An 18216-nucleotide genomic window follows, 5' to 3' on the forward strand; every position below is an offset into this window, starting at 1 on the left:
TAGAAAAAAATACCATGAGGGATATGATGAAAAATTTTTTACATCCATACTAGTATATGGAACTGGCTTTGTTATTGAACACATTTTAGAGAACATTTATGAATGAGATGTGAATGACAAAATCTTGTAATCTTTTTTTAAGTAAGGTACAAGATGAGAGTGCTTCGGGACTCTTTAGTGGTCATCCATTCCTTTCAATTACACCGAGTTATGAATATGAGGTAACAAGCTAAATGCCATTAGTCCTTCATCAGCTTTGGGAACATTATAGAATATACAAGTGAAATACAAGTGTTGACTTTCATAAATAAAGCAATGGCTATATAAAATAGCAATGTGCCTGAAAAATGCAGCCATACTTGTAATGAGCAGATGGTGAGTAGGATGGTTAGAGAGGCAAAAATTCCTCCATGGATCGCAGTTGGAGATTTGCAGATGGCGACAACATTTTGGGGTCATCAAGTCTCTGAATGTACAGTTAAGTATCACCTCAGTGTCACCAAACTATTTGGAAGGTGGGCCAGGACAAAACCTTTTTTTTCTTCCATCTAGCTACAAATATAAGTGCCTGAAATGCTCTCATCATTATTGCAACACTGACTAGAACTAGATTCTTTGTCAAGAGGAGACAAAAGAGCTTTTTTTTTTTTAGCAATCACTAAAGGAGTGTTGGAGTGAATAGCAGAATGGAAATACAGAAAAGACCATGATCCCCTGGGAACCCTGGTAAGACACATTGCATCATGAAGTACCAGAAAATTATAAATGAAGGTCTGGTAGCCTGTGTAAAGAAAGCAGGACAGTAATCTAAACGATAAAGCCAGACAAGAATAGTTCAGCAGCCACAAAATCTTTTGACATTGGCATCTCAGTCAGTCCTTTGACCTAAACACCACTTAATACCTGTGGGGTGATATGAACAGGAGATTCTACAACAGAGGACCTAGGACCCTGTGAACTGAGGAGGGGTTTCTCCGATTTCAAGCATTATAGAAGGCTCAGTGTTTAGTACTAAATGCTTTATCATCCTTTTTTTTAAATAAATAAATGAATTAATAAATAACCCAATTTACTTAACAAAAACTTTTCCTGCCTATCTATAGAGAGTGGCAGTAATCCTAGCACTCACTGAATGTTCTCTATTAAATGGCACGGTTTATAAGAAGACTCAGCTGTGTTCACAGATCTTTTATTTTAAATGGGTTTTTTTTTTTTGGTCTTTATACTTATGATGATATCGTAGTGTCACTGCAAAGTGACGTTCAATTTTGCAAGGAATGATGAACACTTTTTCCTGCATTGCACTGTAGAAAACTTAACAGCCAATTATGTAAAAAGTCAGTCGTGTTGTATCATATGATCACAGTGTTCCCATGTAATGCATTATACAGACTTTGGAACAGTGGCAGTTCTCTTGCTAAGTGCTTAAAGACTTGTCTCACAAGGACATTAACCACCAATATTTTAGCTTCAACAAGACACCTATTAGCAATTCAGCTGACAGGGATGAAACAAATTGTACTTGAAGCTCAATAAATCTTTTACAGTAAAGTGCTTCTGTGCACAGAATCAATAACTATGGAAGTTGCTGTACATTTCTGAGGTCTACCACTTTTATAATTTATCCCATTTTAAACAGCTATTTAGAAAGAGAAGAGGTAGTAAACATGATGAAGAACTGTGAAATACAACAAGCAGCAAGTTAGTACTGAGGCCACAGTACTTCTGAAGCATCCAAACTGCTAATTTATTGACTGATATAGTAGATCATTTTGTGTTATTGTGTGTGTGTGTGAGCACATGCAAGCATGAGAGCACAGAAGAGGAACAATGTCTGAGGGACATACTCTGGCACCAATCCAGGCTCCTTTCATCAATATTGCCATCAGTATTTCATTAAAGGAGTCATGCATAAAAGGACTGTCAGTATTTATCAGAGGCCTAATGCAGCAGGCAGTCCCAGGGGGCAGGACACATCAGTCACATCAGGCCTACAGGGACCGTCGCGCCGGCTGTTTTTCAGCGTTCTCCAAGTAAGAACAATACAGGGATTGAGCATGAGCAGACCAGCAATGAGACACAGAGCTGTGACCACTGGAGGGAGCTGGAGTGATGGCAGAAGAACAATGTGGGGGATGTAGAAAAATATTTAAGCAGCAGCTTGGATTAGACATCAAAAGACATGGTTGTGACAAAATAACAAGAATCACACTCTTATTTTACCTACTCCTATCAAAAATGAGGACAAAGGTGAGTCCATTTACATTGTGTATATATCATATGTATTGATGACAGAATTTGCTCACAGCTTCTGGGTCCTGGTCTATTTCTGTTGTTAATGTTACTCCTGGTTTCCTGCAGTTGGTGAGTCTAAACTGGCCAAGAGTGAAAGATTTGCGAATGTGTTTGTGTGGCGTTTATCCACTGCGATGAACTGGTGTCCCATCCACAGTGTAGTTCTGCTTCTCACCAAGGGTTCTTGGGATAGGTTTTGGATTATTCACAACCCTGACTAGAATCAAACCCTAAAGCTGGCTGCAGAATGAAGATGATTATTAATGAATAAATGAATGCTGCATTTAAGATATCAAAGTAAACTCGATAAACGATGCAACAGAATACATTTTAAAATGGAGACTATTGGAATGCCAAATATGTACTTGTAGATAGTCCAATATAAATTTAGACAGCAGGTGTTTTCTGTTTTGTTTAATCTTATCTATAGATTTAAATAGAGCAGGCTTGCAGGCAGAGAAAGGAACATGGCCGAGCCGAGTTTAATAATGCTTGTAATTAAAATTGATGGAGAATTTGAGGCTCGGCTAATGCAGTGTGCAGCTAATGGGAATTAAGTGTGATTTCTTTTGGCTTTGTGTCAGTGAGTTTTATAAAGAACTAACTGAACTTACTCAGTTATTTCAAATGACTAGGCAGTGACTCTCCAAGCTAATATAAAAGAGGAATATGTGAATAACACACTCAGTGGATCTATGATGGGTGAACAAAATGTATTTTATCATAGATCTATTCTAGAGTTTGAGAAATATAAAATAATATTACAATTTGAATAATGCTTGTATATCCCGGGTCTGTAACTAATTCACAGGAGGCTTTTAATGCAAAGTCAGAGATGTAGTCTACCAAGCACAGCTGTACGTCTATGGTCAGGGTCAGCGTTGGTGTCCTGGTGCAGTATAACGGTGGTAACAAAAGGCTGGAACAGATTATTCAGTTCTCACTGCACTCTCTCCATTTTCATTATGCTGCAATTACCTCCCAAGGCCCAAGACACCTGGCTCCCAATTAACTCTGTAACTACACATCAATTTAATTACGCTTCAATAATGTTATCTCCAGTAAATATTACCTATAAGTAGCCACTTACTTAGTAGACAACCAGCTTTAGGCTGTTTTTTTTTTAAAAACAAAACAAAAAAGCACATGTTAATTTCTTATGTAAAAAGAAGCACTACATACATGTGCATACACACAAGATCTTCTCATTTGAGAACAAACATCAAGTTGTTTTAAGACATTTTAGTAGGAAGTTTGCATCAAATATTGAATGCTTAACCAGAACCAGTTTTATCCCGTCTGTCTATCTGTCTGTCTAATCTATCTTATCTATCTTATCTTCCTTCCTTATCAGGTAGATTATTTGTTCATGGATCACACTTTTGGTCCTTAGCTGCCCACATTCAGTACTGGTGAAGTCAAGATTGCTAAATCATGGTATGACTGCAAAACAATAAATCCCACTCTTCATTATAAAGTGTTCTGGCTAGTATATTGAAAATATATTTCTTAAGCATTTAGGCGCATATATATATATATATATATATAAAAATATATATATATATATATATATATATATAAATTTTTTATTTATTTATAAATATATATATTTATAAATATATTTATATATATATAACTAATATATATTAGTTATAATTATATAATATATTAGGTATATATTAGTATTGTTATATAACATAATTAGAAGATCTATTGTTAAAAGATCTAGTGAAAGCTGTAACAAACATATTTCTTGTATCTTATAAATAAAATCTACTTATTAAGCCCGGGACTGACCTGAAATGGCCTTACGAGATGCTCATATGGCAAGTCTAAAAGAGAACAAGGTCTGAAGACTTTTATGATAAATGTCTTTAAAACAGTGAATAATGAACAGAGCTTCATCCCACTGAAGAGGCTAAGAAAGCTCTGTGCCAGAATGATCACCTTGTAAAACTCCTTCTCTGGGCTATTAATTTGAGATATGGAGAATGACAGCAGAGACAGAGCTGGAGTTTTGAGAGGCAAAAAAAAAAAAAGAGATGGCCTTTTAGATTGTAAGTGGGTTATAGTCCTTGTCGCAAAGCAAAATGAAACCTGTTTTCAGTCAAAAGACAAAGCTGACGAAGATGTGAAGCAATCTACCTCGATTTGATGTTTTAGGTTAACTAATGGTCCATTTTGTACTTTAGGTGAGATTGATTCAAGCCTCATATGAATTCATGGCTTGCTTCGGAGGTGATCCATGTTAAATGTGTTCCATAGAAAATCTATGGTTTGTGATAGCTAATGATTGATGAAGATGTGTGCAAAGCTCTTTGTCTGTTCAAATGTATGATTTCCATGCAGATTGTTTTTTGTTCCTCATGGTCGACCATGTTTAAAACAGGAGTGTAACCTGATCAAAAAAAACCCTCTAGTACTCCAGCAGAAAATGGAAATGACAACCTATCATACCAAAAACATGCATATTTATGCATGTCATGTCTTAATATTGACCTTAAGAATAGTTTTTCCGATGTACTGATGTTGGGATTAAGATCAGATCCACAGGGTTGAGTATTTCACGTTACTGTTAGCAGCACATGTGGGACTAAATAAAAGATGAGTATTTCTTCAGTAATTACAATAAAACAAGGAGCGACTGGTTGATTTGAACTGTTTTATTTGCAGTATTTAAACATCATTTCTGCACAAGTTCACTTAGTGTGACTCTTTAAGGTGCCTGTCTTTAACCAGCATTTTGTCTGCAAAAACACTGACTGTAGATGCATAATATCTCCTAATGCTTACATTAAATGCCCAGGACCAAGGAACATTAGCATGATCTTTGCTTCCTTCTAGGAATGAACCCTTCAAGCCTGATTTTCCGGACACAGACCTTGTCCAGTCCCAGAATTTAAAATAAATAAAATCAATAATCAACACTAATTCTTAAAACTGGCTTAATCTGTAACTGGACACACAGTCCTGTGCTTACTAAGATATCAGTAAAAATCTCTAAATACTAATAAAATACATAACACTTGTATTTTAAGGGATAAAACTCTGTTGTGCTTCTTTTACTAAGTACCAGCAATTTTAGCTAGAACTCACTGCTTTTTACTGATTCTTGCTTCACTTGACTATAACTAGACAATTTACTTAACATTCATTATGTACTTATAACAATAAGTATTATAACAATCACAGCTACACCACACTGATTGAACTAAAGTTACACTGCATGTGCTTATGTTATCTTTATGTGACACACTGATCAATTAACCTAGGTCACTGTGTAGTACAGATAAAAGTGAATGATATAAATTTCACTTCCTCTATATCTCTATATCTTTGGTCAATGAATACATTTACATTTTTAAAACACTCATAGTCTCCTGTCAAAGACAAATAAAGGTACTCTACAAATGGACAAAAAGACATTTTTCACATAGTTTCTTCGTACAAATAAAATTTTTCGAAAATAAATATATTTAAATTGTTAATCACTATTAAACAGTATAATGTAAAACTATGTAATGTAATACATTAGTCACAAAGGCCATATAACTATAATATACATGATCTACATAAAATACTTTAGATCCCAGTAATCACATTGTATTTGTGTGTGTGTGTATATATATATATAGTGCCTATTATGATCGTAATGGATGCATTATTTTCCATTAATTTATTCTACATTAGCTAAAATATGCAGTGAAATTCAGTCACATTGACAACACTAAGAACCACCAATTATTTGACTATGATTAATTGAATTCTTCTCAAAATATATAGTGTTGCAGAGAAATCTGAAATGAATGTGCAATAGTTGATTATGTATCATCATTAAATATATTTTACATAACTGATTCCGTGAAGATAGAATGAAGAGGTCATGTGAGGAACACCTTGAATAAGGACATGCCACTGAAAGATTTTCGAGATTTTCAGATGCTGTTATCTTCCATTATAATCGCTGTACTCCCAAATCACAAGCCCAGATATAACTTCACCTTCACCTGACGGCTCCGTGATGAAACATTCCCGAAAATTTTTATTCAGTGGTAATGCTATGTTCCGCTCAAAACCTCAGCACTGCCAGCATTATGGTTCACCAGGGTTTTAGCAGAATAGGTTTATGAAATTGTGACCTTCATAAAGTGCAGTCTGCCATTCATTATTCACACATAGAATCTTTTAACATTATGATCACGAAATACTGTCATCAAGAAGATCATGTGACTCCAAGGTAGATTAATAAATGTAATTTGAGTAAAGAAAGGACCGTAACCTGTACCACAAGTCTCAGTTTTGCAATCACTCTAATGCTCAGTGAAATTATTTGGGATATTGTTGCTCAATGAACACTGACCAACTAAAATATCATTGCACTTTTTATAAATCCAGGCCCAGTCTTTCAATCTCATCGATCAGGAAGTCGATATCTGACCTGGTGGCAGCAGGATTGGAAATGACCATCCTGAAGAAGTTTACCTTGTCACCCTGAGGCTGGTAGCCCACCATGGTTGAGCCACACTCCATCATCATTGCCTTGATTTTAGGAGCCACCTAGTTTTAAGGGAGAAACCATAGCTCTCATGCCACTTACATGACTTACTGACATATTGCTGTGTGTTTTGTTTGATGTTATGATCTCTTCTATGCCATAAGCTGAAAATAGTAGAACCAAGGAAGCTTTTCAATTTCCAAATGGTTGAAGCAGATGTTACCTTATGGAGTCTCTGCCTCCTTTCCTGGTTATCTGGCATGCCTCGCAGACTCGGTGGAATATACCAGAAGCACACATTAGTATGCTGAGGCTGAGGGAAAAAGAGAAAGCAACCCAAACAATAACTCGCTACACAATACAAAATGATGAAAAACTGCTCTGTGCTGTAGTTAACCTGTCACCGTTATTACAGATTCATGTTATATTCCCCTCTGGAACAAATTTATATGAATAGTATTAAATAAAGGCTGAAATATTTTTTAGAAATTCACACACCTGTCCTTGGAACACCATCTCATAGCCTTCTCTGTTTTTGATCTTAGTATAAAGATACTCAGAGAGATCCAGACACCGGTCTATGTGCTTTTCGAATCCAATGGTACCCTGTTTCAAGAAATGGCATACACATCTTTTAATAATGTACTTTATATTTCTCTTCATACTGATTTGAATCATTTTTAATTGCAATACTAATATTCAATTTAGTAAAATTAATATAATGAATTTAAAAACTAATAAAAATACATTTTAATAGGACACATTTTATTGGTGCCATTAATTTTTTTGTCATTCATCTATTCATGGAATTAAGTACAGACCTTTGCCTTCCACATGAGCCAGAACTTGAAGATGTCCACATGCCGGCCGCACTGTATGGCCTTGTCTCCCGTATCATAGGAGACATCATATTGTTTATCAGGTTGGAAAAGATAGCCAGCACACATTGAGTTGCAACCCTGCAGAAGTCCCTGTTACGCATACAGACACACACGCACACATTGTGAGACCACCAGACATCCAGACATTCACATAATGAAATGTCAATGCAGAGAGAGAAAAAGAGAGAGAGAGAGAGAGAGAGAGAGAGAGAGAGAGTGGAGAGTGGAGAGAGGAGAGGTGAGGAGAGTGGTTAATGATACACTTCAGTGAGCACAGCACCTCACTGGTTCTTCTACCCTTTTGTCCTGTTTATCTCTTTTTTCACTTCCCCACTCAGTCCTTCCTTTATTGTTTTTAAGCACTATCTCTCTGACTGTTTTTGTCTCTCTGTCCCCCATCACCCATCTCCCTCACCCCCCTCCCCCAATCCCATTTCTCTACATACTCTCAGCCTCACCTTCTCTCTGACCAGAATGGCAGAGCACTGTAGTGGAACGCCCATCATCTTGTGAGGATTCCATGTGACCGAATTTGCCCTTTAAAAGTAACACAGCAGACTGAGAACATGGTCCGATATGTAGACAGATGACAAACTAAAGAAAAAAAATGTAGCTCTACTGTGTTGTAGGGGCATTTTGCTGCATGTTTTGGGTCCACTTGTCTACTTAGATGGCTGAGTAACAGAAAATCAATACAAAGTTATTCTGACTGATCACCTTTATCCTATGATCAAACATTTTTATCCTGATGGGGAGTGGTTTCTTACAGAACGTATGTGGCTCTATCCACAGGGCATGAAGACTCACTAAATGGTTTAATGATTATAAAACAGAGGAGTACAATCTAATGGAGAAAGGACCAGAATGGGTTTTCATTCCAACCAAGCAGAAGTCAAACTTCATAGTATTCTGAAAGTCAAGAACAGCTAATTAAATAGACGGAATCAGGTGTGGCTTCTGCTTGATTGGAATGAACATCTGCACTCACACCCACTGCAAATAAGATTTGACATTAATCATAAATCATGTACCATGATCCAAATAACAACCAGATCCCAACTCACTTGAGCATCTGTGGGAGAATTTGGAGCACTGACAACCACTATCATTAACATCATTGAGGGAATATTTTTTGGGAAAATTATGTATATCCCTCTTGAGAATCAGAAAACCTATGTCCAGGAACACTGAAATTGTTCTGGTAGCTTGTGGTACCCCAACACTTTCCCTTTAATTTGTCACCTGTCAGACTGTACATGAATGTGTGTATGTATGCATATATGTATGTATGTATTTCAGTATTTATGAATGTGTCTGTAAGACAAAATGTAAAGTGTATAGAGTACCTCTCAATGCCATTAAGTTTGTGTCTGTGTTTTCTGGACATCAACAGTCCACCTCCCCATGCTCCCTGTGGACACACACATGAAAGGTCTGATCTGCTGATCATTGTCTTCACTGACTCAACTGACTCAAACCATCACAATGACACAGTCTCACTATATATTAAGTGTCTCTTATAACTATACAAGCTGTTATGTAACTTCAGACTGTTACAGATGGATTACAAAAATATTGCGTGTCATGGTAATGTTTTTACGCATGTAACTGTATATTGACAACTGTAAATGTTGTAAAATAAGGTCATATGTCTAAAATGTCTAAACTGATTTAAAAGTGGAAATGTATGTACAAGCTATCCTTTTAAATATGTCTACACTGCTTGTTTAGGTAATATGTTCTTACTGCCACATTACAGTTTAGTCCATATGATTTTGTTATGAATCAGCATGTTACAACATAAATATGTGACAGGAAGTATATAAAAGTTGCACTTTAAAGTGTTAAAAGACAATTGTGTAAAATCACAAGTCACAAATTGTTGTTGATACCATTTACATATCACTGGATTTTATCAGTAACACTGCAATCATCTTGACATTACAACCACAAGTAATTGCACAAGTAGTAGAGTCACTTAAAATAAAATGGGACTAACGACACTCACACCACCATCGTTGCACTTACATCCACATGGAGCCACATGTTATATTTTTCACAGATATCTGCGATCTCACTGATGGGGTCGAAAGCACCGTAAACTGTAGTCCCGGCTGTGGCACTCACAAAAAATGGAACGTAACCCTGAAAAAGCACAGAGATGGATGAGCTATCACTCTCCATGCACTACACTCACTGCCTAAAGGAGATAAAGGCAACAGAGCCAAGAACATTACTTAAGCTAATGTCACTCAGATTTAAAATGTCCTATACAGACTAGTTGATATCGCTCTCTTTTTTAAATGATATTTTAAGGTGTGCATTTTTATCACTTTAATATCATAAGATGAATTGTCCTTTCATTAAACCACAAACATAAATTATGCTTTCTTGCATATTTATCAGAAAGTTTTTTTTAAATTAAGTTACATAGTAACTTACATTAAAATTTCTTATATTAAGCCAAGTACTACGATATTAGCAAAGAACTCACTGAATTAGACATCTTTTTTGTGCATAGACTCACCTTGCGTTTAGCATCAATGACCTTGGCCTCCAGATCAGCAGGAATGACTCTACCTCTGATAAAGAAGAAAGACATGTAACACACACAGACTCACACATACATACACACACATATGCCAGGAGTTTCCAGAAGCACACAGCTCAGACTAAGGTTTGTTTTACCTCTCATCTGTACTCAGCAGAATCAGATTCTCTGTCCCAAAGCCAAGAACTGCACTGGCTTTCTTTATGGAGTAATGACTCTGTAAACATAGATGGCATCCTTAAGAGTTCTGTGACATTTTCTTTAAGCAACTACTCTCTACCTGTGTGTGTTTGCCATGAACAATAATTCCAACCTGTTTCCAACACATCAAGTGAGAAAAGAATAATAAATCTGTTCACTCTAACTACTCAAAAATAAGGAAAGTCTCAGGGGTGTTGCCGAATTTCACCAAATAAACATTACAAAAAATAAATGACACAAATAAAAAAAACAAAAAAAAACAAAACTATAACATATTATAAGTAAAACTATAAGCACATTATTACTATAACTTTATTAATGCACTTATAACAAATCTCTGAAATTATGAACCAGATTATAAAAGAATATCTAACCAAAGTTGGTGCAGTGGAGTAATTCTGGTTAGTTAATATGTGAATAGCATTAGAGCTTAATTTATATATACATTTGACTTAACAACTTAGCCATTAGATTTCAAAGAGAATAAACATGTATTCCCTTCTTCTCCCAGTACAGAGAAAAATGCTGAAATTATTGCTCTTTGTAATCATACACAGTATGATAAAAATAGTTTAAATAGCAAAGATTAGGTATAAGAAATTTTATGACTGATGATCTTAGTAATGGTAATCAATTAGATAACATAAAGAAAATTATTGATATTAAAGGGAAATGTTTGTGCCAACTACCGAAATACAATTCACATATTGAATCAATTTGGTTGATAGTATAAATATAAACCTATAATATATAATAAAACTGAAATTTCTTACAACTGAATTTCTGTACAAAAATATTAACTTCAGCATTAATGTTTTACAGAATTTCCTGTCTGCAGAAAGGGAGAGGAGATTCACAGTCTAATTGCCTTTTGGAGAAAAGATCTACTGTTAATATAATGATGTATAAAACCCATTCATTCATTAAATCTGGACTGCTGGTTAAAGACACGATACATACATGCTCAGAAGTGAACAGCACAAGTCTGGGGGCTGCGGACATTCCTTTAGTCTTCACCTCAGGGAAGTGCTTATAGCGAGCGATCATCACACTGTACATGTTGGAGATTGCTCCTCCTGTCAAAGAAAAGGTCAACAAACAACACAACTGGCATTGTAAGGCTAACATTCCAGTTATTACTGAGCTTTTAATTGTAATTTTAGTGATGACAGTGTTTACTGTTTCAGTTATTCTGATGTAAACAGGAAAACAACCTGGTGAGAAGATTCCATCTCCTTCTCCAATTGGCCAGCCGACAATTTCCCTCATTTTTTTTAGAGTCAGCTGTTCCATCAACACAAACACTGGAGCAATTTCATATGTGAACCTGTGGATAAAGTGTAGCAGGCCAGTGGATAAAGCTCTGTTCTTAGATAAAGCTTTAATAAGCTTTAAGTTCTTAATCCTGAACTGCTCTTTAGTGCTTTATATTTAGATTGTATTTCATCTCATATTCAGTACGCTAGTAATAAATGCAGTATTATTTTACTTGTTCAATTAACTATTCTTTTCTTGATAAATTTGATAAGGACACTGAAGGTAAATTGAGATAATACTGTAACCGTATCTGGTTAAAAGAATTAAACCCTTATTTAATCATATAACTGTAATCTATTTGATTATATAACCGTGCTATGATCCAAGCAGAGTGTCTTTTCCACGGTAATGAAGGTCAATAATCATCTGAAGTAATTACAATGAATGACAGACCAATCGCTAATTAATCATGTAGTAAAAGGTCACAAGAGACTATGAAAGCTCTCTGGTCTCAAGCAGTCCATTAGGACCATTTAGTCACCATTATGGATGACCAGAGTTCGCACCAAATCTACACCTACTTCATTTAAAAGAACTGGTCTTTGATTCTCATGACTGACAAGCCATTATGGATCTTGAAGTATTTTTGCACACTCTGAAAGTAACAGGGTCTAATCATTGTAATACTGGAGATATCAAATAAATCACCAATGTATGTTTTATTGACCTCTAAATGGTTAGGGCATATGCCATAAAAAGACATAATAGAATCTCTGACCTCTAAAGGTCATTCTGCACTGGTGTATTCATCCTGTGCTATTTTATTCCTATGTTCCCTGAAGTTGAATACTAGCATGAATTACTTTGAAACATTGTACAGGGCACCAGCATCTATTTACACTCTCTTCACCAGCACAGATTTGTCAGAAAACTGAAAACTCACATATTAGTGTTTGCAGTTGAGGTGAGCCATTCCCCAGCCAAGCCAATGATGTCCAGCCCTGTAGACAGCTGGTTGAAAAACCTGGGATGACCTGACAAGGGAAAAAACAACATTCAGAACAACAGAGTAAAAAAAGGAGTAAAAAATGAAATGGAGTTTACTGCTCACCAACAAAATTGTGGAATTTTTAAAGTAATATTAGGTAAGTGGTCTATATGTATGTCATTATTCTAAAGAATGATACATCACACATGTCTCACCTGTCCTGACGCCATATTTCAGTGTGTCTCTGCAGTCTACTAGAATCTGCTCCAGGCTCTCAGGTTGGTCTGAGAGCTCTAAGTTAAAGCCTTCAATACCATCCAGAAGCTGGTGTGGATGGTGGAAGTCCAGCACTTTTGTGGATCTGTCAAATGTCTTCCGTACATAGTTTGTAAGGATTTCCACCACTTCCAGAAGGAACTGGATTGTAGGCTCTTCACCATTCTTGGCAGGCAGTAAATCTTAAGGATTATAGCAATAATAGTATTAATTTTTTTTATTATTATTATTATTAGTGTGCAATAAAAAAAAAGGTGAATCAAAAGAAACACTTAAAGCATCAACACACACAAAAATAAAGCGCAAGAATATAATAGTTTATACAGTTTATTAAGGCGGTAGAAAAGCAGGTGAACTCTCTCACCCCTGGCATACAGGTTGGAGAAGTCTGTCTCAGTACGCCTGAACCGTGAATCCTGTAAACCGAGCTTCTGTGGCGATGACTGTTCATTCAGAGAAGCCACAATCCGACTCTTTTCATCAAGATTGTTGTTCTTCTGCAAAAATCCTAAATTGTTACAAAAAGAGGAGGATAATGTGCGACTTGTATGACCTAACATTTAGATATGCTTTACAGCTGTGTGGAGCATGGAGGATTCCCCTTTCAGTCCCACTGCATAAGGATTTATGATGGAGCCATAATCAGGGGGAGGTTCGCCCCCATGACATCAGTCAAGCAAAAACAAATGGGCTCCGTTTAGAGCGCCTCTAAATCCCCCGGAGCCGATCAGAGAGACACCGAGCCCATCACACACTCCACCGACTACTCACTTACTGAGCTCGCAGCTAATGATGCATGCTGGATTCCGCCTCAGTGATCCGTATTATCTCAAAATAGCTTTTCCCCCCAACCCAAAATTACAATTTCTACAGGAAAAAAAATATGGTAATGATGATGATTGTTGTTGCATTATTATTATTATTATTATTATTATTATTAATATTATTAATAGTAGTAGTAAATAATGAAACAACGATTTTTATTAAAAAATTCGGAATCATTGTGCAACTCGTCTACAAATCTTGTGTTCATAACTTAATTTGTTTTTCCTGAAAAAACAAACAAACAAAACAACAACAACAAAACGAAACGGAAAATAATACACTGTCAGAAAAAGGGTACTAATTTGTATCATTCCATCAATATCATTTCCAAATGATATCATTGTATCATTTGTATCATTGGGGTGATACCATCAAGTGTACATCTTTTGGACCTTTAGTATTTATCTTAAGGGGTGCATATGAAATGATGGTAATTCTACCCGATTACTTTAAATGTACAATATATCCACACTTCCAGGTGAAACATATTAAAGGTACAGATGATAGAGGTAACACCCCTGCTATAAGAAAAGGTTAGAGGTACAATTCGTTAGCTCTTATACTGAGACTGTATATTGTGTTTTTATCAAATAGAAAAATCTGAACGGTTAAAAAATTAAAACACAAAGTAATAATAATAATAATAATAATAATAATAATAATAATAATAATAATAATAATAAACCTCTAAACGATTTAACATATAATACATTTACAATTCAAAATTAAATAGATTTTTTTGAATCATTAAATTTAAAGAGCGTTAGCAGACCTTTTATCCCCCCAGGCCATTTTTCCCAGCAAGGAAATCTTATCTGATGATGCGCTAATCTCACAACACCACCGCAGCCTTATACAAAGCAGCACCGCGCTATCGCAGCAAAACACACCAGACACGCAGCATAGCAGTCAGCGGGCTGTTTAACAGATTACTACTGAGCAGAAATCCTCCAGGGAACTGGGAATTTATCACAGGTTATCATCAACTAAGTATTATTTTATTATTAAATCTAGAGTCGGATGCAATTATTATCTAAAACTATCACGGCGTCTGATTATCTGAATGTCTGTTAAACATAAAAAGTAGATATTAAATGTTCACGCAGAAGAAATATTAGACTGATTATTACTGTATTTATACTCTGTATTCAAGCACATGGTATCTCGCAAGCAGGAAATACATATACAGAACTAGTTTTATCCTCCTAGTTGCTCCAGGTAAAGTACAGCTCCAGTTCTGTTTTAACGTTAATTAGCTGATCTAAGCCATGCCAGTACTCATATGTAACACAACCAGTTGGGGGCGCTAAAGGATCAGTCCAGCCCATGGCCAGTCACCCAGTGTTAACTAAATATGTGACACATATGAGTGCCCATTTCAGATTCACCACAAATAATAAATTTCATTTCAGTTTCATTTATGTGCAGTTCCCCCCCCCCAGTATTAGTTGTCAGAATCTAATTTTAATAAAACATCCAGACATATCCAAAATGAATGATGCAACCACTGGCTGCACATCTGTCTGCATGGACATTTTACAACAGCAATGACAACTAACAATGCTGCACTATGCTGTCTCAGGGCAAACCATTCAAACCTTTCAAGCTTATTTTCCACTTCCCCGTGCATTCACATTTTACCTGTTGTTACCTGCATTTTCCAAAGAATTGCCTGAACTCACCACATATCTTCATCCCGAGCTTTCTCGTACATCCGTGTGCAACCCCACTCCAGTCATAGCCTATAAAGAGGGAGGAAGAAAAAAAAACAAACGCATTAAGTAAATACAATTATCTTCTTTTTTTAAATGCAGTCCAGTGGAGTCTCCGTGTTTCGCTAAAACACTTTCAATTAAGTGAAACCGTGTGAAACCTCCACATTCAGGAAGACCGTTAGTTATTTGGAGAAAAGCGCAGGCTGAAAATGCTCATTTTTACCAAACCATTATCTCAGTCATCCAGGCGGCAGAGCCGCAGGTTTCTGCGCAAATTGTTCTTTCTTCTGAGAACACAGAAAATTTCTTTCACTCCATATTAACGTCTACACACACGTGTGTATGCGGCGTAGACACGAAGCTTGCAAAGAAAATCATGAGCAGTCTGTGACTACATGATGCGTTGAGAAGAAAACAATAGATTAATAATAATAATAATAATAATAATAATAATAATAATAGGACAAGCAAAATTCTGGAATCAAAATATTATCTGAAATGTAAGAGGATATTGTTTAATTGGTCATGGTTAATAATTTCAGATATAAATGAGTTTTTAAAAAAATCGCCTATCAAAATAATCCAAACGTACAGAGCCACAGCTATACGTGCATGACAGAACGGTTCTAATGTAGGTCATTTGTAAGGAGTACATTGCTCTTCTGGAAATTGGAAAGGTTCCTTCCCCCCACAAGCACACAGAGAGTGCTGCAGAGAGCAGTCAGCCATTACGACCAATTTAGTGTCCCTACAATTAGAGCTGCTCTTCACTTAATTAGGCTACACACTGCTAAAGCCAGCGCCGTTTTTCCCAATTTCAGACAGATGAAGAAGGCTGAGATGTAAGATAATAATAATAATAATAATAATAATAATAATAATAATAATAATAATAATAATAACTGACATTCATTATTATTATTATTATTATTATTATTATTATTACTACTACTACTACTACTACTACTACTACTACTGCGGGTTGTTCTACTGATGAATGAAACATCCATGAAAAGTAAAGTCTACAGCATGACATTTGTAAATGGATAAAGATCGGGGGTTCTGGGGGTGTCTGTCTTCTTTAATCGCCCCCAGTGTTGTGCTTTTAATTCTGGCAGTGAGTGTGTGATTTGCTGCACCTGAGGCGGTGACCAATCGGTACCCTCATCATCACCCCTCCCCTGCATACCCCCTCCCCAGGACAAGATTAACGACGGCGGCCACAAAGCAAATAGCCGGGGTGCAATAGCGTTTTATGTGGACGATGCACCTACTTGACGCAGGTGGCCGTAAATTTGTCGTGTTGGGGTTGGGCTCGCCGCCGCAGGAGGAGGAGGAAGGATCCGTCGGCGCCGCCATCGCTCTACAGAGACTGGGGCTGAAGACCAAGGACCAAAGCGCGCTGTCACGGCTCTTATTTCACCTCAGCTGAACAGTCACATTCGCTGAGAGAAGGGCAGAGAGAAAGTTAAGCTTCAGGTGTGCACTGAACATTTGTAAGGTCTTTTAAGATAAAGGAAATGGGTAGCAGTTTAAGCTCACCAGACTGCAGCAGTATTTAGAAAGCAACATTTTAACACAATATATCCAGGCTTACAGGAGGCGTTGAGAATAAAACGTATGGGAGAACTTAGAAAGGCTATACGGATTCCTGATAATGGATATGACAACAGGCAAAAGTTTATCACACACAAATGACATAAATGAGAACCTCGCAAAGACCATAATGTCATATTTTAAATATTATCTATGATTACAAAAGCACAAGTGGTTACGGGTTAATAAAATGTATTAATACAGCAGACAGCCCGCAAATACTAGAGAAAAGATTCAAAGCAACATAACAGCTGGAATAATATTGGGAACCAGATTTTGATGAAATATTTAGTCTTGTAACATGAAACGCATTGCTAAATATTGCAGGCTACACCCTTTCAATAAACCCCGATGATGATTTACAAATTTTAAAAATATCAAGAATATCCACATTGTCTCAACACAATACATAGCACTAGATAAGGCACCTGTTAGAGCATTGTTTTCAAGTTGGTCATTCACAAAACATTAAAATCATTCAAAGTTACCTTGTAAAGCAAATCCAATTACTGGGAAACAGCAAAATATCCACAATCACAACAGAGCCAGGTCAGACAGGTGTGCCTACACTCCGAGCAAAGATTGGCGCAAATAACGGCCGCCTAAATCCCATCCACGGTGACCTTTGAAGAGGACACGTGTGATTTGCTGATATTCACCGCGCGTCTTCTCCGTTTTATTCGTTCCCGTGCACGCGTGAGTCACACTGTTACCTCCTGGTGTAGTGCATCTCAGGCAAAGCAGTCCACATCACAAATGAAAAAAATAAAAATACCTCACAGGATGCATCCGAGCTACTTTTAGGACTTGCCCGCAGGACTTGTTACCGCAAATGGTGGTACAAGTCACGTAAGATTTTGGAAGTCGCGCTCACGCACTTTAAGCAGGGGGAGGGAGAGGAGGGGTTTGGCAAAATCCTGACCTTGATAAAAAAAAAAAAAGGACAAACGCATACATAAGGGAAACGAAAAGATTATATATATAGACTCCTCACGCACTATTACTGACATGTTACCGGTGGAGCAGATTATTCATAATAATTAGGCTACAGTTCTGTAGTATGCGTACCAGGGTCTAACCTAAAATATACATCATTTTCATTAGGTTAGTATAATATATGAGAAATAAATTGTAAG

General features: G+C 36.5%; 1 protein-coding gene across 1 annotated transcript; it reads right to left on the minus strand.

Annotated features, from left to right (window-relative positions):
- Nucleotides 1-4943: 4943 nt before the first annotated feature.
- gad1a (glutamate decarboxylase 1a) lies at nucleotides 4944-17922 on the minus strand. Its single transcript, XM_058391183.1, has 17 exons — nucleotides 17569-17922; nucleotides 16759-16929; nucleotides 15452-15511; nucleotides 13309-13452; nucleotides 12884-13126; nucleotides 12624-12714; nucleotides 11638-11750; nucleotides 11384-11499; nucleotides 10360-10439; nucleotides 10199-10253; nucleotides 9700-9816; nucleotides 9018-9082; nucleotides 8130-8208; nucleotides 7612-7761; nucleotides 7289-7396; nucleotides 7014-7103; nucleotides 4944-6852 (listed from the first exon to the last, which is right to left on the minus strand). Exons 2-17 carry the CDS (start codon nucleotides 16841-16843, stop codon nucleotides 6679-6681), a joined length of 1770 nt encoding a protein of 589 aa, XP_058247166.1. The 5' UTR covers nucleotides 16844-16929; nucleotides 17569-17922; the 3' UTR covers nucleotides 4944-6678.
- Nucleotides 17923-18216: the final 294 nt, after the last annotated feature.

Source organism: Hemibagrus wyckioides, linkage group LG06 (assembly GCF_019097595.1).
Source record: "Hemibagrus wyckioides isolate EC202008001 linkage group LG06, SWU_Hwy_1.0, whole genome shotgun sequence".
Lineage (NCBI taxonomy): Eukaryota > Metazoa > Chordata > Actinopteri > Siluriformes > Bagridae > Hemibagrus > Hemibagrus wyckioides.